Consider the following 25,545-nt stretch of genomic DNA (forward strand, 5'->3'; position numbering starts at 1 on the left):
TAATAGCCTTATTTCCTGGTTGACTGTTTTGTGTGTGTCTGTGTGGGAGGACAGAGACAGACAGGCTGAAAACCCACTGAGGACGGTCTGTGGACACGCTGGTGCTTCTGTCTAATCTGTGTTTGAGCCGTGAACGTTCAGGATGCTGCTGTTTCTGCTGCTGCTGCTGATGTCCTGCACCTCCCAGGCTTCACATTTCTATGGGACAGTGATAACTTATTATCCAACAGATGTTCGTTCAGATGGAGCGGTGACGGTATGTACAGTTTACCATGAACACGTTTGAATGAAGTTCTGTAATTTAATTACAGACACTGATGGTATCACTTTATAACAGTGGTTCAACCTTTTTTTTTTTTTACTCCTGACCCCATTTTAACATCACAAATTTCTGTCGACCCCAGACACTCAAAACAGACTTTTTTTTGCTAAAATTAATTTGTCTTTGATCCTGTAATAGTTTTCTATCCTATGTTTCAAATCCGGGTTAATTTTAGACAACATTTAGTCTATATAATGTATATTATTGTGGATGGGAGCAGAAAAGCCAGGCGTAGATTACTGCACAAAGGGAGAATTGGATTTTCCTTGGTCAGGATATGTACAGTCAGTCCAGCTGTGATTTACAAGGCTGACAATTAATACTGAACAAACAAGAACTCAAACTATGAAAGAGCTGCAGCATCTGAAACTGACCACAATGAACATTTGACAGATAAACAGAACCACAGTGCTGCAGTTTCCCACTCACAGTTTCTCTGTCAACTCAACACAGATTTATTACCTCTGCCAAGGAGGTTACGTTTTTGCCAGCATCGGTTTGTCTGTTTGTCTGTCTGTCTGTCTGTCTGTGTGCAAGATAACTCAGTAAGTTATGAACGGATTTGGATGAAAATTTCAGGAAATATTGATACTGGCACAAGGAGCAAATGATTAAATTTTGGTGGCAATCGGGGCATGGGGGGGGGGGGGCACTGATCTGCCTTGGCAGAGGTCTGCGCTCTCCGAGTGCTTCTCTAGTATTATGAAGTTTTGATTTTTTATCAATTACTAGAAATTTCAGACGACCCCACATCTGGTCCAGAGCCCAAGGTTGAAAAACACTACTTTATAATAATGTTCAGTTAAGTCATTTTAAGTTATCACCTTTGCCAAGGAGGTTCTGTTTTCATCAGGGTTTGTCTGTTTGTCTGTTTGTTTGTTAGCAAGATAACTCAAAAAGTTATTGAAGGATTTTGATGAAATTTTCTGGAAATGTTGATACTGGCACAAGGAACAAATGATTAAATTTTGGTGGTGATGGGGGGGGGGGGTCTGCCTTGGTGGAAGTCTGTGCTCTCCGAGTGCATTTCTAGTTATGTAATGACTAACACAAATACATATTTTTTAGATAGATTATAGAGTTATAGATTGCTGTACTTTATATATAAGTATGTACACAAAGGACTCTTTAAATATGTGTGATGTGTCAACGGAACTTCTCCCACTTATGGTCATGTGTTGTTAAATATGAGGTCAATGTCATCACCCATAAAGTTAGAATAAAATATTTTTTTACTTGTTGTCATTCAGTTCAATTCAATTCAATTCAGTTTTATTTGTACAGCCCAATATCACAACAGGGTTTCCTCACAGGACTTTTCAGAATTAGTTAAATATGAAAACAAACAACAGTCAAATAAACAGTAGATGAAGGAAATGGATTAATGAAACCATGAAATGATTATGACAATGTGATTTATTCTTGACAGATCAAATGTAAGTGGGACTCAGTCTGTGCCTGCTGAACAGGTCAAAGGTCATATGTGCATCAGTACAAATAAAAACAGGAATGTGTCTGACAACAGAATTACTAGGGGTTGGAATTTTGAAAACAAGGGATGCATGATAATTGTTTTTGTACAACAGATACTGATAACCTGTAACTTCCTGCTGCCAGTAACTGATACCAAGAACAAACAATAGTTCCCATTTCTCAGATTCTTTTCCTCGTATTTCCAGTCAAAGTTAAACTCTGTTAATAGTAAAACTAGAAAAGCACTCAGAGAGCACAGACCTCTGCCAAGGTGGATCAGTCCCCCCTCCGTCTGAATCTTCCTGTGGGTCTGGATCTTCCTGTGGGTCTGGATCTTCCTGTGGGTCTGGATCTTCCTCTTGGTCTGGATCTTCCTCTGGGTCTGGATCTTCCTGTGGGTCTGGATCTTCCTGTGGGTCTGGATCTTCCTCTTGGTCTGGATCTTCCTCTGGGTCTGGATCTTCCTGTGGGTCTGGATCTTCCTGTGGGTCTGGATCTTCTTCTTGGTCTGGATCTTCCTCTTGGTCTGGATCTTCTTCTTGGTCTGGATCTTCTTCTTGGTCTGGATCTTCCTCTTGGTCTGGATCTTCTTCTTGGTCTGGATCTTCCTCTTGGTCTGGATCTTCTTCTTGGTCTGGATCTTCTTCTTGGTCTGGATCTTCCTCTTGGTCTTACAGCTATACCAGAGTAAGGAACTGAAAACAACTGATCCACACCTTTTCTTCTGCTTCTTCTTCTTCTTGGTTTTAAGGGCGGGTGCCAAGGCAACAACGTGCACTGTGTACTGGTACACCTATACAGACTGATGCCCCCATTTCGGTCTCAGCGCCCCCTCTCAACTTTCTCGTTCCAAACACCCCCTCGATGGTGACCCAACACCCCCTGGAGGGGGCGGTATCCCCTTGAGAATGTTTACATTTACAAACAATCCTTTAACATGAACAACCATGAAAAAACTGAAATTTCTTCAGAAAAAGTGTAACTATCAATATTGTGCCTTGTTTATTATTTGCTAATGTGGATTCTAACGTACAGATCACAGTGGATCTACAAACACATTAAATAACAGGAACAGACATAATGTTGTTCAAATTACACATATTTCTCTTTTGACATTTCATGTTGTTCATATTTGTTCAGATTTTTCACATTTTTGTTGAAAATGTAAACATTTTCATGTAACTTCACTTTTTTTTTTTTTTTTACACTAAAACGAAGAGAAGATTTTTCCATTGTCATTATTTCTAGGTTATAATGATACTATTTAACTGGTCTGATCCACTTGAGATCAAATTGGGTTGAATGTGGAACTTGAACTAAAATGATTATTAGTATCTTCAGCATAATTTTTGCATTTGACAGATTCATCCAACAGGCCGGACTGGACCCTTTATGCCACGTTTCCACTGGTACTGGCTCGACTTGACTCGACTTGGCTCGGCCTTTTTGCATTTCCATTACGAAAAAGGACCTGGAATCTGGTACCTGGTACTAGTTTTTTGGTATCATCTCTGCCGAGGTTCCAGGCGATACTAAACCATGACGTATAACACTGCAGACTACTGATTGGTCAGACAGTTTTCTCTGTGATCCGCCGTTTTACAAAAAACAGATGCGGAAGTGGACAGTAAATATAGCGATACATTGATCCACATGATAACAGCACAAAACTACACCATGGTTGGTCGAGGAGATTCAGTCTTTGGTGGCCGATGTAAAAATTCAGACGAGACAGTTTTCAGCAACTCTCTGAGCAGATGACACAGAAATAACACGCCACATTGCTATGACATCCAGGTACTGTAAAGTGGGTGGTATCCTGTAATGGAAATGGTCTGCAGGAATACCAAGTTGAGTCGAGCCGAGCCGAGCCGAGTCGAGTCGAGTCGAGCTGGTTCCATGTAGTGGAAACGCAGCATTAGTGGGCCGGTTTGGCCCCTTTAGTGGGCTGGACTGGACCCTTTAGTGGGCCAGTTTGGCCCCTGGACCGCATGTTTGACACCTGTGTTATAACATGTTACCAAAATGTTAGATGGAGATTTGAGGAATGAAAACAGAAACCAAATGATCTAATTCTAAAGTAATTATTATCTAATTCTATGAATGATCATTTTTGTTCCTAATAAGTGCATTGGCTGAAGTCTGTAACACCTGTTTACTGTCATCCTGCAGGTCGTCCTTCGCTCTAAGCTGAACTTCCGCTCTTGTAATGACTACACACATGCAACCTGGCAGTGTCACCGTGGAAACTGTGGCAATGAGACTTCAGCAGTGGCCGGCACTGTTGACAGTGAAAGTACTGGACAGTTTTGTCAGACAGAGGTAGTTTATACTCGACAGGTTTCTACGAATGCTCCGTTTCAGCTGTGGTGAGTTTACTGACTCTGAAGACACATAGGCCCCATCCCAATTCACCCCTTGGCCCTCCCCCTTGGTCCTCCCCCTTGGCCCTCAACCTTCACCTGACCCCTAACCCTTTGCCCTCCCCCTTCCCCCTCCCCCTGGCCTTCCCTCCCTGTCATCAAGAATCGGGACACCCCTACCCCTTCACACGAACACGCAAAATGGAGGGGGAGGGGCCAAGGGGTCAAATGGGATTGGGCCTAAAAGTACAGACAGACTCAGGTCATGATGATTTTCTCTCCCACTTTTAGGTTGAACAGCGGTAACTGGATATTAGGCATTGTAAATCGTATTGTAAGTTGGAGAGCTTTGATACGGGTGGAACTGAGGAACCGGTCTGATACTGGCCAAGCCAACAGATCACCACAGACCACCATCCTGCCGGCTGTCCGGTAAGATCCCCACTGGACAAATCTGTCAATCAAATCAATCAATTAATTAATTAATCAAATTTTATTTATGTAGCGTCACGTCATCACTAAAGTTATGTGATGAGAGCAAGAGAGAGAGATGGAGGGAGAGATTAGTAGAGTCGGAGACAGACACATGGATGCACAGAAGAGTGAACTGTAACTGTTCAAAACTACAACTGCTGATACCAGTAGAACTACCGATAACTAAGGACGCACAATAACTATCAGCACTGATAATTACCGGTCAGATATTGAAAAAAATTACGTCATTCAGATAATTCTGATAACTAAAGTTTTCACTGATAAATAAAGCCCATAACTAGAAAAGCAGACCTCCGCCAAGGCAGATCAGTGTCCCCCCCCCCCCCCCCCCCCCGATGATTGTCTGTCTGTCTGTCTGTATGTCTGTATGCCTGTCCATGTGCAAGATAACTGAAAAACTTATGGATGGATTTGGATGAAAATTTCAGGAACTGTAGATACTGGCTCAAGGAACAAATTATTAAATTTTGGTGGTGATTGGGGGTGGGGGTGTGGGTGGCACTGATCTCCCTTGGCGGAGGTCTCTCCTCTCTTTTCTAGAAACACACTCATAGAGCGCAGACCTCTGCCAAGGCAGATCAGTTACCCCCCACCCCTGATCACCACCAAAATTTAATCATTTGTTCCTTGTGCCAGTATCAACATTTCCTGAAATTTTCATCCAAATCCGTCCATAACTTTTAGAGTTATCTTGCACACAGACAGACAAACAGACTGACAGACAAACCAACACCAATGAAAACATAACCTCTTTGACGGAGGTAATAATAAATCTAAATTGCTTAGAAGTGGTGTACTTCACCGGTACACAGTGCATGTTGTTGCCTTGGCAACCGCCATAAAAACCAAGAAGAAGAAGAAGCAGAAGCAGAGGCGTGGATCAGTCCATTGTTTGTCAGTCAAAGGGTTTTCAGTTCCTTAGTCTGGGACAGCTGTAAGACCAAGAAGAAGATCCAGACCAAAAAGCAGATCCAGACCCAGAGGAAGATCCAGACCCAGAGGAAGATCCAGACCAATTGGTATCAGTTAGGAGAAGTAGAAGTTATCGGTATCGGTATCAGTTGTAAAAAAACAATTATCGTGCATCCCTATTTTTTTCATTATTTCAAAACTAAATTTCTGTTTCCTTTTTCAGTTATTCTGTGTTTTTTGGGTTATATTTCAGAGTTCCTTCCAACTGCCAGAGACAATGGAACTTGTTGACCTTTGACCCTGATGGAGATGAGGTTAAATGCAGATATGGAGACGCATCAGAGGATGAGTGTAACCCCTGTACACCACCGTCTGTGCTCAACCTCTCATCAGTCAGTGACGCTACAACCAGTAACCCTACACAGTCAGCTGACCACCGCCTCATCATTTCATCTATGATTCCTTCTTTTCCAGTCTTGTACCTTATCGTTCGGACCCACTGGCAGTGGGAATCAAGGACCGTATGCTGTGCAGCTGGTGATGGAGGACTTCCCCCGACAGAGCATCACCCTGACTCAAACCGACGGGACAAAGGAGAACAGAACCACCGACACCAGCATCAGCAAAATACCGGTCCAGTTTGTTTTACAAGGTAACAATTAGTTTCATACGACAGCGTATTAATGCCACATAAGAAAATAAAACCACCTGTCACTACGGGAATAAAGTCATAAAATATATAAAATAAACTCATATATGTAAATGCACTATTAACTTTAATAATAATATTTGTTCACACTCATATGTGTAAATGTACTATTAACTATAATAATACTATTTATTCACACTCATGTATGTATGTACTAAACAGATCAGTTATTGAGTTTAAACACAGACACTACTGAACAGGACATGGGGCTTTTCTTTGTCCCTATAGTGGATCCTGTGGTTCCATCCTGTACAGACGGACTCTACCTGCCCAGGTTTCTCCCACCGACCCCAGACCATGGAGCTCAGCTGTATGTCCTGGTCAACCAAACACTGGAGATACGCATCCAAGCAGAGGCAAACATGTCAACGTATGTACAAGCAGAACTGAGGCTGTAGAAGGTGCACTGTGAACATGTCCTGAGGACAGTATGTGGTTTGGCAAGTACTTACTGTCATGCACAAATAATGGTTTTTATTTCAGATGGTTCACAAGTGATCTAGTCTGTTTAGTTCAGTCATAGAAGACAGGTTGGACCAGAGGGAAAGTACAGTACATGTATAGAACATACCAGGAATAACAGGCAGCAGCTGGTAGGAGGGAAAGACTGGGTTCAAAACAACACACACACACACACACACACACACACACACACACGCACACACTTATGCACGCACACACACGCACACACATACACATGCACACACACATACACACACACATGCACACATACAAACACACAGACACACACACACACACATATACACATACACACACACACATACACACACAAACGCACACATGCACACACACGCACACATGCACACATACGTACACACAAACACACACACACACACACACACATATACAGGTATATCAAAGGCACAAAACATTTAGTAACAGGCAGAATATTGGTTAAATTGTTTTTAACATCAATTGTTTAATAAAATACTCAGTTTTCATAGGACATTTTATTGTTAGAGGATAATTTACTAATGTAAAAATTTTCATATTTTGTTGTTTTGTATTTGTTATGTTATTTATTTGCACTAAAAACAAAGGGAACATTTGGAGTTGGTATTATTTATTGGAAAAATGTAGTAATGTTTTCATATTAAACCAAGGAGGAAGTTTGGACTGATAATTTCTAGGTTATTATGATATTATTTTTATATTATTTTTCCTTTTTGATTTTTGAGATGACAGTTGGTGTGTATGTGGGCCCTGAACTAACAGGAGTTCAATATCCTTGATTGTTAATATTTTTTCACTTCACTAATTCCTCCCAGGGGCTGGATGGGAGCCTTGGGTGGGCTGGTTTTGGCCCACGGGCCGTATGTTTGACACCTGTGCTCTGAAAAGACACAATGAAACGACAGATGAGACAAAGGACACGTGGTTAAGTGGACAGGTTTGGATGTGGTCTGTTGTCTGTGTGTGTGTAGGATCTCTGAGCTGCTGTTCAGTGGACCACACAACATGGCTGAGAACAGATCTGGACCAGGAGAGTACACCCTGACATGGAGCCCCTCCCCCAGTGAAGCAGGACAAAGTCACCCAGTCTGCTTCCTGGTCCAGGCCGTCTTAAAGTCAGTCTCACCTTTACAGACCCACAACTGTTTTTGTCACAACTTCCAAGTGACGTTTTTGTTTTTCCCAAGTTCATTAAAGCAACACCATGGAATTTTGCTGGTCTCCCTCCTAGTCCACCAGTACCAGGTCCAGGTCTCCCTCCTAGTCCAACAGTGCCAGGTCCAGGTCTCCCTCCTAGTCCACCAGTACCAGGTCCAGGTCTCCCTCCTAGTCCAACAATACCAGGTCCAGGTCTCCTTCCTAGTCCACCACTACCAGGTCCAGGTCTCCATGGGCGAGGCATTCCTCCTCCTCTTCCAGTCAAAGCTGGTCCAATATTCCCCCTAGTCCCTCCTCATATTTGGTCCCTCTCAGTCTGTCTTGTCTTTGTTTCTGTGGACAACACCCTTACCTTGGGATGGGAATCGATAAGAATTTAAGGATTCCAATTCCATTATCGATTTCGCTTATCGATCCGATTCTCTTATTGATTCTCATTGGGTGAGGGAGTAAAAGAGTACAAACGGGTGTGTTTGCATTAACTGTCTTTTATATTTCCATCTCTGCACAGAAAATATAATATATACAATATGTACAAATAATAATAACAGATGATGCCAGGCCCGGTTTGGGGGAGGCGAACAGTGAAAGTGAAACTAAAGACACTTTACTAATTCCTCTTTTGCTGCATTTCCACTATGTGGAACTGGTCCAACTCGGCCTGTCTCCTAGTTGTGCACCTCATTTCCTTTCCCCTACCTTCAGAAACTTGTATTTGAGGGGTCTGACATTTGTTGCCCACACCGGAACCGGAACTGGGCCCAGATGATGGCCTGGTGTTCACTCTGCCGCTAGATTCAGAAGATCCACTAAGTAGTGAATCAGATACGTGACATTCCTGTAAATGAATCACATGCTGTGGACAAATGTTTGAACATATTGGAGGGATTCCACCCTTCAGAATAAATGGAAGCTTTGCAAGTGTTACAACTGGACCTGGTGTTGTCTTTTTAGACCCTTTCTGCCTCAACACCATGTTGGCTAAGTTCTGACCCAAAAAATGCGGCGTACGCGTGACGTCATCGTGCATGCGTAATGAAGGCAGAATCAGTAAGCAGAATGGTTAAGCAGGCAGGCAAACGATTCCAAGGAATCAAGCTACTGGGATCCGGTTCTCAAAAAGAACCGGTTCTCGATTCCCATCCCGACCCTTACCGTCTGTCTTGTCTTGCTCCTTCAGTCATGTGACCTTTAGTCTATCTGTAACTTTCCTTCACTCCTAACTTCGTTGACCTCCTCGTCTTCTGATGGTGGAGGGGGGATGGGACCTATGTCCTAAACCAGTCCAGTTCTGTAGTTCTGTCAGTGTCAGGGTTCCAACCCCAAACCAGAGGTGTCCTAGTGTCAGTGCAGGAGATCCAGACGCTCTGGAGACATGACCACAGTGGAACTGAACCAACTGGAGTAGATGTTCCACCAAAATGACCTGAACATAGAGTTTGAAGGATGAAAAGCTTCATGGTGTTGCTTTAAAGTTCAGAGTAATATCATCGGTTATTGGAGCAAATAAAAAAAAAAAAAGAGAGACAAAAATGACCTGTTAAACAAAATATATCATTAACTGAATATAAAAAAGTGCTTATTTTATACTTTTTTTTACTTCACTTTAGTTAACTCAGATTTTTTTCCCATTATTTCATATTTTATAAATTTGTTTTTTTTTCATCAAAGTGACTCTTTCAGGAAATTCTCTCAATAACTGAACATAAACCATCCACTGTCACTAGTCCCTTTTCCATCGTCCATCTGAGCTAAACTTTCCCCATATTTCCTAAATGTGTTTAAACAGAAGTGTGTAATGTTGGTTTGTCCATTCAACCCCAAATGTGCTGTTTAGTTTCTTTCTTCTGGTAGATGTCAGTAGAAGTCATTCCATAAACATGAACATAAATCTGTGTTGATTTGAAACTAGAATGTTCGTTACCCCTCTATCTCCGACTAAATTCTAAAATGATGTGGTTTCCTGGTGTGTCCACACATACACACACATGTTTGGGCTCAACTCTTCTTCTTTTCTTGTTCTAACATCCATCAACATCTGTTTGTTTTGGTCATGTGACTCTAGTTGGACTCAAAGGTCTTTCCATTACAGTTTTGTGTCATATACCAATTTAACTACGAAAAACACCTCTAACAACAACGACAACTATTAGAGAAAAACGAGAGTTTTGGTGAAATTGTCATTTTTCCATTTGACAACTTTTTATGCATAAGTTAAATTCATGCAATTTTAGGATCAATGGAAAAGAGACTACTGACAGGTAGGGGTGTAAGAAAATATTGGTTCTGCAATATATTGCGATATTTAATTTCACGATACTGCATCAATATTAAAAAGCACTGTATCGATATTTTTTGGTATTTATTCAAATGCAGATATGGCGGAGGTTCATTTTGTTTTCATTTTTGTTTTGTCTTTTTTGTTTATATTGTATTTATTATTATTTAACACTGTTTTATTAAATAATGGTTATTTGAAGCATCCTGAAAGCACTTTTTACTGTCTGAGAGGCAGATTTTAGTTCCTTTGGAAACTGGAGAATAATTTGGAGAATTAGAAAAATGTTGTGATATAGCATTAGATCCTGTTCTGATCACATAAAAATGTGTTTAGTATTTGTACATATTTCAGCCGTAATTCAATTCTTCCAGGAAATAAACTTAAAAAAAAAAAGAAACAAACAAAAAATTGCTTTCTTTTAACAGTATCATGAAATATTGCGATATATCGTATCATGATCCTAGCATTGTGATTTGTATCATATCGCCAGATTCTTGCCAATGCACACCCCTAGTGACAGGTAGAGAGAGAGCATAGCTACTTTTCTTGATGCTAGCATAGGAAGATAAAAGATCCCGAAAAGTTGAGGCTGTACCATTTTATTTCTCATTTCACGTTTTATCTGATACAACAGTATAGTTTTGTAACTATGGTACTTTCACTGATTTCTGTCCTCAGTTCAACCAAGTATCACTCAGATCTGCGATGCATCATTATGACTGTCGGAGGCAGTGAGTAGACATTTCTACTTTTTTTTAAACATTTCTTTTACTGATTTCTCTGATCTGTTAACTTCATGTGAGACTTGTTTGCAGCTCCAATAACAACAACCATGTTAGCTCCCACCACCGTTTCCTTTACAACTACAGAGACTGTAACAAACTCCACAACAAGGCCAATAACTGCTGTAACCTCTGCACCTGCTGGGACCCAAAACTTCAGTAAGTATGTTCCCGACTGAGAATGACACAAAAATATATGCACACATTAGTCAGCTTCATGTAGATTAGCAGTGTCTGGAGGTACATGTGTCCATATGTGACCTGGATCTGGTCTATTACAGACAGTCTGAACAGCACTAATCTGACCCAAACCACTTTCATATGTGGTCCTAAATCTGATACAGATCGGATATTTACCTCCGCCAAGGAGGTTATGTTTTTGCCAGGGTTTGTTTGTCTGTCCGTTAGTGTGCAACATAACTCAAAAAGTTATGGACAGATTTGGATGAAATTTTCAGGGTTTGTTGGAAATGGGATAAGGAAGAAATGATTAAATTTTGGTGGTGATCGGGGGTGGGGGGGCCCACGGGGGGGCCCACTGATCAGCCTTGGCGGAGGTCTGCGCTCTCCGAGTGCTTCTAGTTTCCAATGTGACTTCAGTCTGAACGTCCAGGTCGCATTTATCCGACCTTTATAACATTGAAATGCAACCAACGTCCCAGTTGTTCGTCCCAGGATGAGGAGCGAAGGAAAACCATATTTACCTCCGCCAAGGAGGTTATGTTTTTGCCAGGGTTTGTTTGTCTGTCTGTCTGTTTGTTTGTCTGTCCGTTAGTGTGCAGGGTTTGTTGGAAATGGGATAAGGAAGAAATGATTACATTTTGGTGGCGATCGGGGGTGGGGGGGCCCACGGGGGGGGGGGGGGCACTGATCAGCCTTGGCGGAGGTCTGCGCTCTCCGAGTGCTTCTAGTTCCTTCTGTAAACACAGTGTGTGTCTGCGTGGTCTCGTATTCCATCAGGACCTCTTTTGTGCATGTGGGTCACTTCAGGGTCACATTCAGTTCAGACTCAAAACTGATAGAAGTCGCATTTAATGTAGAATATGAACCAACACACAAAAAAACAAAGTTCATCGAAAAATGCAAACTGTGTATTGGACCTGCTGGGTAGGCGGAGCCTCAATTACTGCTTCTTTCTCATTTTATTTTCTGTATTACTAGTCATCGCTCTGCGTTTGAAGACTTCCTCATCATCTCCACTGACTGAGGACAACATACAGGACACTGTCCTCCAACAGGTACGTCTTCTGAAACTAATCAGACATCATATCCAAACATGGAAAAGGAGCAGACAGAAAATGGTGCTTCCTTCCACTGGACTGAACACAAACATTAATGCAGTGATGGACATTATTAAACCTCTGTTAACAGTGACCATGCCTAAAACCCACTCCTTTTTCATTTTGCAGCTGAAAGATGAACTGGTGAGGCAGGGGCTGCCATCGAGCACAACTCTACGCCTTCTGAGAATCACTGAACCATAAGCTACACTGACCTAAAGTGGTCTAATATCACATTTTATTCATGCTACAATAGGGGTCTCAAACATGTGTCCTGGGGCCCAAATGCCAAAGGTTCCAATGCGGCCCCTGGGATGAATTTACAAAGTGCCAAATTCCACAGTCAAGGCTGTGGAACTCATTTTAGTTCAGGTTCAATATGATCTACAATAAAATAATAATAACCTACAAAAAATAATGACTCCAAATTTTTTCTCAGTTGGATGTGAAAAAAAAAAAAAAACAATATCACATTTTGCCTGTAAATAATGACAACTTCAAATTTTTGTCTTTGTTGTAGTGCAAAAAATAACATTAAATTATGACAATATTTACATTTATCCTGTAACAATAAAACATGAATAACCTAAACAAATATGAACAACCCAAAATGTCTAAAGAAAATTAAGCACAATTTTAACTATTTTCTGCCTGCTTCTAAGTGTTAGTGTCTTTGTAGATCTGATCCATAATGTACTTGTATAAATGATAAGTTGAGGCAGAAGACTGTTAAAATTGTACTCATTTTTCCTGAGAAATTTCAGTTTTTTCAGGTTATTCACATCTTTTTTATTTGGATAGTTAATAAAAGTAAGTATTTTCATAGTTATTTTTTTTTGCACTAAAACAAAGACAAATATTTGGAGTTGTCATTACTTATAGGTTATTCTGTTATTATTTTACTGGTCCGGCCACTGGAGATCAATTGGGCTGAATGTGGAACCTGAAAGAAAATGAGTTTGAGAGCCCTGCACTACAGTTTTGTTTTTGTTTTTTGCTGCAATTTTTATTTGGAAAATAAAATTATCATCATCATCATCATTTTTAGATTAAAGGTTAATCAAAGAAAAACAAACATATTTCTTTGCTGTTGATACATATTTTTAAACTTACAATGTTAAAAAATTGTTCTAATCATAGTTTGACTTTATCTTTAAAAAAAACAACAACAAAAAAAAAAAAAGAAAATACATGACATTCAGTTGCTCCTGCTGCAAAACATCTGATTTCACTGTTTCAATGTTAGACGTTCATGTATGGAAAGAGTTTCCTCTTCTGTATGTTTAAGCATATGGGTGGGTGAGGACTTGGATGATTTGTATATCCTCCTGAGACCCAGGAAAGGGAAAATTTTAGCTTTTTTTACATTAAACAATTGTCTTGATTGGAAACTGCATAATGCAAGAGTTTTTTTCAGATAGATTTTAAAAATTATTTTTATTTATTGTTTTTTTTGTTTTTTTGTTTTTTTTAATGGAATGTCTTCTGCAATGGGCAGAACTTTTTAAGTAAAACTGTCAAACTTTTGTCCCCTACAGAGGACAAAAAAGCATTGCTGGGTCTCAGGAGGATATCGACAATCTGTTGAAAAACATGCGATCAAAAAGCAATCTAGGAGGGGTTTTAGACAGTCATCTGAAGACTGATAAACAGATTAATGCACTTGTTAAAGTAAGTTTTTTCCAGCTTCGTTTTTTGGCCAAAGTGAAGCCCTTCGTCTCTCAGTGATCTGGACAAAGCGATCCATGCTTTTATCAGTTCAGTCTGGACTACTGTAATGCACTGTATTATTATCTCACTCAGTCCTCTCCATCACTTACAGCTGGTACAAAGTGCAGCTGCCCGTTTCTTGACCAACTCCTCCAGATTCAACCACATCAGCCCCAGTCCACCATCACATTGATTTTAAATAGTAATATTTGTGTTTAAAGCTTTAAATAGTCTGGTTCCTCCCTATTTAAGTGAGATTTGAACAGTTCACCGCCCCAGCAGAGGGCTCCCATCGTCCTCTCACATGGTTTTGGATAGGGATGCACCGATACCACCTTTTTCCAGACCGAGTACAAGTACAAGTACTTCCATTTGAGTACTTAACAATACCGAGTACCGATACGAGTACTTAATAATCCCATTCCAGTTGTTAGTTCCTTTTGTAAATGTGCTTTATTGTCGTTGTCATTAGTCTGACTGGAACAAAGTGCTGCTACTGACATTTAATGTGTTGGAATGAGAGTTTGTCAATTAATCCACCAGAGGGCGCCGCTCTGAATTAACCATACTGGACAAATATCATGAAGAAGAGGAAAGTTTTATGAAGAAGAAAGTTAAAAATAGCAAACATGGAGACGACAGAGGTAACACTAATGTTATACTAATGTTGCAGCATTTTCTCTGGTAAGGTTTAACAGCTTAGCTTCAGCAGGTAGAGAAAAGAGAAATGAGCCAGAAGTTTGGTTTTCACTTCTGCTGGCGGCGGTCCGCACCACTCTGTACCTCCATAGTATTATAAGTAAGATAGAAACCAGCCCAGCCCTGGGTAGTTGTCCTAAATGTGTCAGTAGTTTTTCTCTAACTCACACAGTGGCTCTTTGAACAAGATCCTCTACCTCTACGGTTCCCAGTCTATGTGATATGCAGGTATACACTGTATACCCACTAGAATAGGTCCCAAATTTCCGCATAACCACTGAAAATCACGCAAAGATACGTATCAGCATGGTTATATGACATACTTTCACTTTCCTGTTCATAAATTTGCCTACTCTGATATGAAGCGGACACTTTTGGACCATAGGGGCTTCTGTCAGGTGTGACGTGGACCCGATAACTAATAAGGAATCAGTGAATGTGTATGGTGGGCATGAGTTGATAACTTGAATTGGTCCAACAGCATTTTATGTGTTTGTTTCCAGTATCTGCGCTCTCTTTACTAAAGAATCCAATATAAGTCCACACACAGCAGCTTTACCTGATGGTAGGGAAGGACAGCCTGCTGACGCTACGTCGTACAGTAACCACTATTGGAACAGCAGGTGAATGGTACATTGAATTAGATCTAAAACTAGCAACTGGTAGTTTGGTTGAAATGAAGGAGGTGCAGCTGCTGCTGCTGCTCTGTATGTGTGTGTGTGTGTGTGTGTGTGTGTGTGTGTGTGTGTGTGTGTGTGCGCGCGTGCGTGTGTGTGTGTGTGTGTGCGTTGTAGATGGGGATTGGACCTGACCAGCCTTGTGGAGAGTGGGACGAGAGAATTTAAAAACAGGCATCCTTAGTTAGAGTGGAGAAACAGAAAGTTAGCTAAATACTAGACTGCATTTAAAGCTGATAGAAACTATTTAAATGTACAAAGTTAATGTCACATCCCTGTCTGTTCTGTTCTCTTTCTCTCTCAGCTGCACCTCCTAATTACTTAACTCCATCCACCTGTGTGTCCCAGATGCAGCTCATTAGCCTAGGGCCTATATAACCACTTCCTTTACTCCTTGTGCCTTGCCAGATTGTTTCAAGCTCCGTTTGTAACTCTCCAGCGTAGTGATGGGTAGATGAGGTGTCATGAAGCGTTTCGACACACTGGCAAACTGTATCGATACTGTGTCACAAAATACTGACACCTGCTGGACCTTAAAAATCCCTACAGGCAACCTAGTTGACAGACTCAACTGACACTGATTTGATGACCTAGTATATACAATAATATAATTTAAGTCATTGTATTTTATGTTGTATTATCTCATATTTTCATTTAAATTTAAAATATCTTTGATATTTTTAGATATAGTCAATAAACAATGTGAACATGTATCATAATGTGAAAATCTAAGTGAACGTGTTACGAATGAGGATGCTTGTGGACTGGGATTTTTTTAATTTTTTTTTTATGCAAAAAAATAAGTTTTTCCATCGCTTTGAAATTAAGTCTGTTACGCTTTTTTGACACAATTTCTCCAGCTGTAGAAAACACCTGCTCACACGGCACAGATGAGGCTGGAGTGCAGAGAAATTGTAGGGAAAGCCGGAAGTGGTTTGGATAGATTGTCTTTTGGTTGTCCCAGTATCTCATCAGATCCTGGGACCTGGCAATATTTCCCTCTGCCAGGTATCTATGCACCTCCTGGATGGCATCAGCTATGGCACTTTTGGTCTGCCTGCCTACTTCGATGTCCAGATGTTGCCAAAGGTTATCTAAAAAACAACAAATTGGCATTTTAGTACATGATTTCCAAACAAATAAACAAATAATGCTGAATAACATGCCTGAAGTGGGTGCAGACAGCTGTTGTGAAGATGGTCCCAGCTGGGGCTCATTTGTGTGTCCGATTACAGACGCACATTCTGACCGCAGTCTTCTGATGGCCTCATTGCACTTGGAGGAAGTGTGGAACCCGAGTGATTTAAATCTGGGGTCTAGAAGTGTTTCTAGGGTTAACACACTTAATGACTCCAGATTGGAAGCAGTGTCTGAGACTCGACGCTTCAGGTGTTCATGTAGGTGTATGGCTGCCTGTGTGTGCAAAGTTGAAGCATTACGCTCTAGTGCAAGATAGAGCATTTTCATCATCGGGATGACCTTTGACCCTGATACTCGCCTCTCTTCAGACAACTCCACTGTAGATTGATGGAAAGGAACAAGCACAAGAAGTGTTTCTCCTATGATGGTATACTCATCAGCTGTAAGTGGAGTCAAATCTGTTTTTAGAGAGGCCAGAGATACCCGCACTGGTTCCCTCTCATCATGTAGCCTTGACAGCATTTCATATGTGCTGTTCCAGCGTGTTGGCATCTCATTGATAAGTTTCAGGGTTGGTCTTCCCATCTGTTGCTGCACTTAAGCAAGCTTCTCCTTGGCTGTAGTGCTTGATCTGAAGTATGTGACAATGTGCCTAGCTTTGTGTCTGATGGTTGTAAGTGTGGGGATCTGATCACATGATTTTCTAACTAATAAATTGAGATTATGTGCAATGCAAATTGAGTGCCAAATTTGGAGCTGTCTAGTGGATGCAATCATGTTTGGTGCTGCGTCGGTCACAAGTCACTTTACTTTATTGGTTATGGCCCAGTCCTCCATCATGCCCCTTTTGACTTAGGCCAAATTGTCAGCAGTGTGACTTTGTGGAAAGTATTGCACTCCCAACACAGATGTACACACCTGCAAATTCTCATTAATGTAGTGACAGGTAAGACCCAAGTACGCCTCCATGTTCACAGATGTCCAAATGTCAGCTGTTATACTCACTGCCACAGCTCGCTGTACTTCCATTTTCACTCGTTCCCGTTCCACTTCATACTTTTTGGCCAGCATTTGTTTGATGGTCTGAAAATTACACCAAGTCAAACCAAAAGCAAATCAATATATTTAAATTAAAGATTAAATAAACTGGATATATCAACTACTACTTTAGATAATTTCCACACAAACCTTTCTGGTTGGCAAAACATATGAGGGCTCAAGGACCTGAACCAGTTCCCTGAACCCTTCACTCTCCACAATGCTGAGGGGCTGGCAGTCCTTCAGGATGAAATTCAGCAGAGCCTCATCCAGCATCTGCTTCCTGGAGGCTTGATGGTTAAAAATGAAGTAAAGAACAAATTAATAGGAATTAATTATCAGTAAAGCAACTATGAGTCAGTTGTAGAATGGCTGTATACCTGAGTTTATCCTGGGTGGACCTGGGACTTCATTCTCATGCCTGGCCCTATAATGCGTCAGCATTGAGGAGGTGCTTTTGTTTAAATATGATAGTTCTGTCGAACAAATGCGACATTTAACCTGCAGAAAATAATATGAATAGTAAACTAAGAGTCACTTTGAAATGAATTTGAATTCAGATAGATCAAGTGGAAACTCTGAGAGGAACAGGATGAAACAACAAGGAAATTAAAACAAATACCTTATTTTCCGATATGACATCAAAATGGTCCCACACGGCGGAGACCCTTCTTTTCGCTTGAGGCTGCTCCAGAATTCTTGATGAATTTAATGATGAACGGCAAAAGATCAGTGATTCTTTTGGCAGATGCATCCTGTTGACAGATGCGTCTCCTTATAAACACAGTTTGGTGCATCAGTGTCAGTTCAGGTCCTGTATCGGTCACGTGACTTTCTTAAACAGACATGCGCACCGACACGGGGTTTTACTCTATGAGCTCGACACATGCGCCGACGCATCAGTGTTGCCGGACCCATCACTACTCCAGCGTTTTTCTGTCTGAACCTCTGATCCCAACCCTGTTCGTCCTGATCTGACCCGCCTGCCTGGATTCCCTGCCTACCTGCCCATCCGACCAAGCCAGCCTGTCTTCTGCCCCGGTAACGACCAGCCTTCGCCCGACCACATCTGTCTGTCTCAGCCCTGGATGTTCGACCCACCTTCAGTCCCCGGCCACGTCTTCAGCCTGCGCCCTTCTGGTCCCGTCTGGATTCCTCAGCTCCCGACCTCCGCCTGCCTTTGACCAGCCTGCTGCCTTTCCCCTGTCTGTTGCAAGTTTGCTTGTTAATAAAACTGTTAGAAGACTTAACTCTGTGGCGTTGCTTCTGGGTCCTCCATTGTACTTGTGTCAGTTAATGCTATATTCAAATGTTAATATAGTTCATTCATAAAATTGGTAATCAAAATGAAATTAATTCATTTTCATCTTAAAGCGCCATTAATTAAGACACCATGTACACCATTAAATGACTAACTGATAGAATAGATATAGTCACATAATTGGAGCTATTCAAAGAGTGGAAATTTTGCCTCCATTTGTCTAGTTTTCTTAGCCATGGCTGAATATTGTAAAAGGTTCATTAACCCTTAAAGACCCAAACATCCATCACCGACCAAACCATCTACTGATCTAAACTGTTTAATAACTGTTGATCCACTAATCCTATCAATACATGTAAATAATTGGTGTAAAATACAGTTATTCATCTTTTCATGGTCATCAGATATGACCCATTTGGATGTTCAGAGGCTCCGTAGTTACTGTGGAAACAACGTCATCTTCTACAACATCGAATCACTAGTAAAACCATGACACTGGATGGAGACACTTGTTTTATGTTCAGTCAATGATATATTTTTACTGAAAAAGTCACTTTTTCTTCAGTTTTCTCTGTTTTTGATATAATAACCATCAACTTTAATCTGAGCTTTTATGAACATCTACATGATCAGTCAATTGAATATTGGAAAATACCTGATTTACACTGATAAAATACAAAATACAGAAGATAACATTATCAATTAATGGTGATAAGTCACTTAGGAAAGGTTAGATATAGAGAAAATGTCATTTGAGAACTGACATCAAAGTAGCACTAGGTCTTTATGGGTTAATAGGTTTTGGCCCTGTCCAGCAGGTTTTAATGCTAATATAGATGCAAAAAGGACCACTTGTATTATATTGTTAATTACTGATGTTTTTGTTGACCTCCAGGTTGTGCTATCTGCAGTGCAACAAAATCAACTGGCATCCTTATGGAGAAAAGGATGTCTACATCTGAGGAGCAGACTTCTGTAACTGAAACTTATTTGTCTTGTCCAGCTGTTAATGACTGTTGTACATCTTGTGTTGCTAACAATACATTTACATTGAGATAATACAAAACCAGTCTTTCATGATCTCAGTTATTTGTGGATGCATACTTTATGAGTTAATGAGCATGGTGGTTCTTGTGTGGGGCTGTTTTGGAGTGGCTTCTGCTCTGGAAGGGGTGCCGTGGAGTAGCTGTTGCTCTAAGACGCTGGGAGAGGAAAAATCAGAGTATACCCACTAGAATAAACTAGACTACACCACTGATTTCTTCAGTGTCAGAGAATCTAGATAAAATAGTGTTGGAGGGATATACGTTATGTAAAATCTTGAGATGTATTATTCTAATTTTGTTTGTAACACAGTATTTATATGGTGTTGTCCATGTTTTTGACCACTCAGTTTTAGAGATAGTTGAGTTCCAGAAGGCTTTACCTCTAGGGGAGATATGTCTCTTTTCATATAGTGCATTGTGTATACGCTTGTTATTACAATTCAAACTAAAAATATTAATGCCATTGATCATTAAACAAGGTTTGTCTGTCTGTAATGTTTGCACTGCATGAAAAGTGGGGTTTTCATCAGTTAATGTCACTGTAAATTGCTTTGGAACTTCAAATTGGTGGGAATTTAAAGTCAGCACCGAAAATTCTCTCCAACTGCCTGGAATTGCTGTGACCTTTGGTTAGAAAGCCTTGGCAATAACCCCTCCTCCAGCTCCTTGGACTATGTGAGGTTTCCATATGTAAATGATCTGCTGTGAGGTGCACAAATACAAATCGAGTCGTACACTTTACAGTGGAGGTGAGACAACAGCTCACTGACTTGAATACCAGGAAGACACTGCTGGATGACCGACCAGACTGTGGCTGTGGATAAGAACCCCAAAAAAAAAAAAAAAGGCTTGTGCACAGTCCAAAAACTGCGGTAAGTACATATTTAACAAATTATTAGATGTGTGCTATTTGGGTGGGAATTTTATCTGTGTGACTTTCATAGTTAACTGCACAATGTATGATAGTGTGGTTTTACTTGTCGAACTGATTAAACAGTGGCGATTTCTCATAGACTGCAAGGGAAGCCTGGCTTCCCCTAAAATTCCAAAAATTAAATGGTTAAATATGTACGGTTGTGTTGACATTTCATTGACTCCAAATGTGTTAGAGCACGTTCATCTCAAAGACGAGTTCGTTCAGAATCAGCTTTATCATGAATCAACGGATGCAATGTTGTTCACTTCTCATACATTCCCGTCGCGCTGTTTTCTCATACAATCTATGCTCAATGCATTTGCCCGTAGACGCTCAGTGTCCATGGACTTCAATGGGACTGAGTGGAACAGTTTTTTTCATTGCCTCAAAACTGGACGGTAATTGGATAAATGCCATGATGTTGTCCCGCTCCCGGACGCCCAGCGTCTCTGGGGGTGAATGGAGCTGTGGGCAGAGCTTGGCCAGGCTGGACGCTGAGCTTCCACGTGCAGATTGGAGGATCTGTCAAAAGGCTGAATCCTGTTTGATTGACAGCTATTTTGAGATCTACTCCTTCACGTGACAGAGTTCAGTTTAATACCGTCGCACATTCTGCTTGTGAAATCAAGAGAGAAACCACTACGAAATGACTTGTTCATTTCTTGCACTGTAAATAAAACACACTCATTGCACTTCCTTGTTTCAATTTAACATAATTTCAACGTTGTCTTATTTAGTTGGTACGATAAGGTCACTGACCATTTTCTTAAAAAGGAACGGAAGGCCGAATTTATGTTCAAATAACTTGACATTTTTTTATGTAAGTTGACAATGAGCTTCCCCTGTCTGAAAGACGAGCAGCCGCCACTGTGATTAAAGTAATGAATCTGTCACATTGACCTGCTTGAACCTGGATGTATTTGTTCCTCAAAGTAACTTATTTTTTTTCTTGTATTTTTTTGGGAATCTGGGCGCCATCTGCATAACAGTGAAGGAAACAACAGACGGTATGAACCAAAGCAAGGGTAAGATTTGAAAGAGCCTGGATCCATTCGGCTCTATAGAAGTAAATGTATGCTTTTTCTGAACTATTTCTATTGTGTTTTCACAGACTGAGCTCACTCCACAATGAAGCAGTGACTTCTCCTTTAATGTCAGCTCCAGCTGCAAGTCCAGGCTTGAATGGAGTCGAAAATGGAGTCCTGTTGATTAAGTAACTAATAGTTTTTTGTGTTTTGCTTCTCTATTGTTATAATCCCATGCATCTATTTTTTTTTACTCTTCCTAACTTGTACATTTTAATTCCAGTGGTCTGTAAGACATAATGAAACAGTCCGATGGAACTCCACATACAGCCAACCAGATCTAACAGTCCAGGCAGAAGCCATGAAAATTTCAGCCCACAGCAGAGAATAAAGACGGTAAGATTTATATTTATTTGATCTTAATCTATCCCAAACACCACACTTTACTACTCTGTCAACCTCACAGTGCAGCACTAATGGTACTTCCTGTCTTTACAGCAGCTGGAGGCAAAGGAGTGGTGAACTTGCCAACAAGGAGGAGATTTTTGGAGGGGTGTCACAAGTGATATGACGGCCGATGAAGAAGATGGCACTGCTGATGGGACATCTGGGTTGACTGTAAGGCCTCCATCCTACCAGAGTCTGGAGCGCTCTAACCTATGTGCTGCACTCCAATGCCACGTTTCCACTATGTGGAACCAGCTTGACTTGACTCGGGTATCAGATACTATTCCTGAAGACCATTTCCATTACAGGACACTACAGACTTTCTCAGAGTTGCTGATAAACTCGCTCCTTGCGTGTTGTCTCATCAAACCCATGCTGAATTTTTACGTCGGCCACCAAAGACTGAATCTCCTGACTGAATGGTGTAGTTTTCCAGGCTGTCATCATGTGGATTAACCTACCGCTACATTTACTGTCAACTTCCACATCTGTTTTTTGTAAAACGGCGGGTTACAGAGACGACTGTCTGACCCATCAGCGGTCTGCAGTGTTTTCACGTCACATTTTAGTATCTGTTCCCCAGTCTTGGAACCTCGGTGGAGGTGATACCAAAAAACTAGTACCGAGTACCAGATTCCAGGTCCTTTTTCGTAATGGAAACGCAAAAAGGCTGAGTCAAGTCGAGTCGAGCAGAGCTGGTACCACATAGTGGAAACGTGGCACAACAGACACTACAGCAGAACCCACATATGTTCCTACCCAACACAGAAGACTCTGTACTGGGCCACCCTCAGAGAAGCTGGGACCAACACTTATCTTACACTGTCTTTTTTTTGGCTTACCGACCAACAGGCCGTAAGCTATTGTTGTCATGCAGCGTCCAGCGGTGTCGTCGTCTGTCACAAAAATTTCAATCATCTTCTTCTCCAAAACTACATTTCCCATTCACTTCAAACTTGGTATACAGCTTCTTTATGATGATGTCAACAAAAAGTAGTGAAATTATTTGGATCCAGATCTGATTCTGGATTTGGTGCGACTTTGAAAAATTTCCCCATTATAAGAGATAGGAAGTGGATGGATGCAATAACTCAGTAAATATAAATGATATCCAGTGTAAATTTCTCCAGTCCAGCCCTGATGGGGAGATGACCAGAACATAATGGCCACATGCTGATCAGGATCTTCTTCTGGATCTGGGAACTTACGGAAAATTTAACATGGGCTCTTATGGGGAAACAATTTCAATCGTCTTTTTCTCTGAAACTCCAGTTCTGATTGACTTCAAACTTGGTATACAGATTCTTTATGATGATGTCAACACAAGGTATTGAAATTATTTCGATCCGGATCTCATTCTGGATTTGGTGTGACTTTGAAAAATTTTCCCATTATAAGAGATAGGAAGTGGATTGATCCAATAAATCAGTAAGTGTCAATGATATCAAGTTGGAATTTCAATTTTTTACAGATCTGATTGGAATATGACCAAAACATGGGCTATTTCTGTGATATAATAAATACACATAACTGGGTGATAATAAATGGCATCTGGATACATTTCCCAAAGCTTTTAATTTGGCCCGTAAGCTACAGGGCCATTGGTCCTATTTTTAATTCTAAGTTAGTTTTAATTTGAAAGTATTGTCACTTCTATTTATTCTAAAAGCTTTTTTTTAATTTGAAAGTGTTGGCACTGTTTTCTTAAATATGTAAGTGTGCTTTTTACATTCTGCATTTTATTAAAGCTTGTCTTTATTTTTTAACATGGTCTTGGCAGTCTTGGCAACTGATATTGGTTGTAATGTTTTCAGTATGTAAATTATTAGCCTGCTGCAATAAAATAAATAAATAAAAACCTGAATGATAAAAACATAAATAATATATATTTTTTTATGGGTGGGGCATATTATAATGCTGCACACATGACCAAATGGGTTTACCCCAGACCCCATGATGGCTGTTCTCTTAGTACCTGTGGTGAAGGACAAAGCTGGAAAAGTGATGAAAACCCCACTTTAAATGCAGTGGAAAAACTGCACACCACCAATGTGCACCACTTAGCGTATACATGTTTGAAAAAATTGCATTTAAAGGGGGTTTTCATCAGTCATGGTCACTGTAAATTGCTTTGGAACTTCAAATTAACAGCTATTAGTGTGAATTTACAGTTAGCACCGAACATTCTGTCCAACTGCCTGGAACTGCTGTGAATTCACAACCTCTGGTTAGAGCCTTGGAAATACCCCCCACCACCACCCAGCCCCTTGGACTGTGTGAGGTTTTCATATGTAAATGAATTTGCTGTGAAGGATACAAATGCAAATAGTGTGTGTGTGTATGTGTATGTGTATGTGTATGTGTGTGTGTGTGTGTGTGTGTGTGTGTGTGTCCAGCAGTCACTGCCAAAGCATTCAGCATGATTATAAGGCAATTGTTTTGTTTGTGTGTTTATTTTGGGTCGTGAAACAACAGTATTTTTTTCAAAATGACCAGTGGCGGGGCATGCATTTCACACCTAGGCCTTCAGTAGTGCTCTGTCTGAATCAATCCACCCCTCAGTAACTATTTTATGGTTATAAAAACCATCTTATTATGCAGAAATGCAGTATAAAGAGCTGTTGCATTGCAGATAGATAACTCCTGTAGCCACAATAAATGCCTATAGTGAATAAACAAACCCTGGGTGCAAAAATCTCCTTCTACTGCAGCTACAGCTGACACACATGAAGCCTCAGTCACAAATGCCGTTACGAAGGACTACGAACACTGTGTGAATGATTTATGGACCATTTCGTACGACCTTCTCAAGGCAGTCGTATAAGATTGGAGTGTTCGTGGACTGTTCCTAAGTTTGTAGCCAGGTGAGCGATCTTGTACAAGTTTTTCCACGAACGCAGTACGAAACCCCCTTTCACAGGACGCACTAACGAATGCCTTAAGAACAGCATAAGAACAACCCATGACGTTCGTGGATCAGGAGGTCTTTTCCAGGACCCACATGTTTCTGCAGTGGCAGCAGGTCGATCAGAAGAACACATTACATTAGGGGTCCCTTACGGCATTCACACGAACGGACGCACAGACAGAGATTCGCACAGCGTTCGTAAGGTGTACGTAGGGTGTTTATAGGCAGTACTCCGGATAGTAAGCTGGACTACATCAGACTGCTTCGCTCATCCACGATGACTGTGAGAGAGTGCTGTGTTTTTGTGTTTGTGGAAACATGGCTCAATGACGGCCCCCCGGACTGCACCATCCAGCTCGACCGGCTCTCATGCTACCGAGCGGACAGAGCTCTCATGGAGGGAGGTAAGACCCGCGGCGGGGGGCTCTG

General features: G+C 40.9%; 1 protein-coding gene and 1 long non-coding RNA gene across 2 annotated transcripts; one reads left to right on the plus strand and one right to left on the minus strand.

Annotated features, from left to right (window-relative positions):
* LOC115438243 (uncharacterized) lies at positions 1-12,628 on the plus strand. Its single transcript, XM_030161686.1, has 11 exons — positions 1-256; positions 3,968-4,164; positions 4,450-4,590; positions 5,819-5,957; positions 6,040-6,217; positions 6,503-6,644; positions 7,720-7,863; positions 10,866-10,918; positions 11,003-11,128; positions 12,131-12,207; positions 12,379-12,628. The coding sequence occupies exons 1-11, from the start codon at positions 143-145 to the stop codon at positions 12,451-12,453; spliced, it is 1,386 nt and encodes a 461-aa protein (XP_030017546.1). The 5' UTR covers positions 1-142; the 3' UTR covers positions 12,454-12,628.
* LOC115438244 (uncharacterized) lies at positions 6,656-25,180 on the minus strand. The gene is made up of 3 exons (XR_003938054.1): positions 24,935-25,180; positions 11,253-11,255; positions 6,656-6,666 (listed from the first exon to the last, which is right to left on the minus strand). It is a non-coding gene; the product is annotated as an uncharacterized LOC115438244 (long non-coding RNA).
* Between the last annotated feature and the right edge of the window lie 365 nt (positions 25,181-25,545).

The sequence above is a fragment of the Sphaeramia orbicularis genome, chromosome 18 (assembly GCF_902148855.1).
Source record: "Sphaeramia orbicularis chromosome 18, fSphaOr1.1, whole genome shotgun sequence".
Lineage (NCBI taxonomy): Eukaryota > Metazoa > Chordata > Actinopteri > Kurtiformes > Apogonidae > Sphaeramia > Sphaeramia orbicularis.

Coding starts and splice junctions, on each gene's coding strand:
- LOC115438243 (XM_030161686.1), top strand. CDS start 143: ATGCTGCTGTTTCTGCTGCTGCTGCTGATGTCCTGCACCTCCCAGGCT. Junction 7,864..10,865: donor CTGGTCCAGGCCGTCTTAAA/GTCAGTCTCACC, acceptor TTCTGTCCTCAG/TTCAACCAAGTATCACTCAG. Junction 10,919..11,002: donor CATTATGACTGTCGGAGGCA/GTGAGTAGACAT, acceptor ACTTGTTTGCAG/CTCCAATAACAACAACCATG.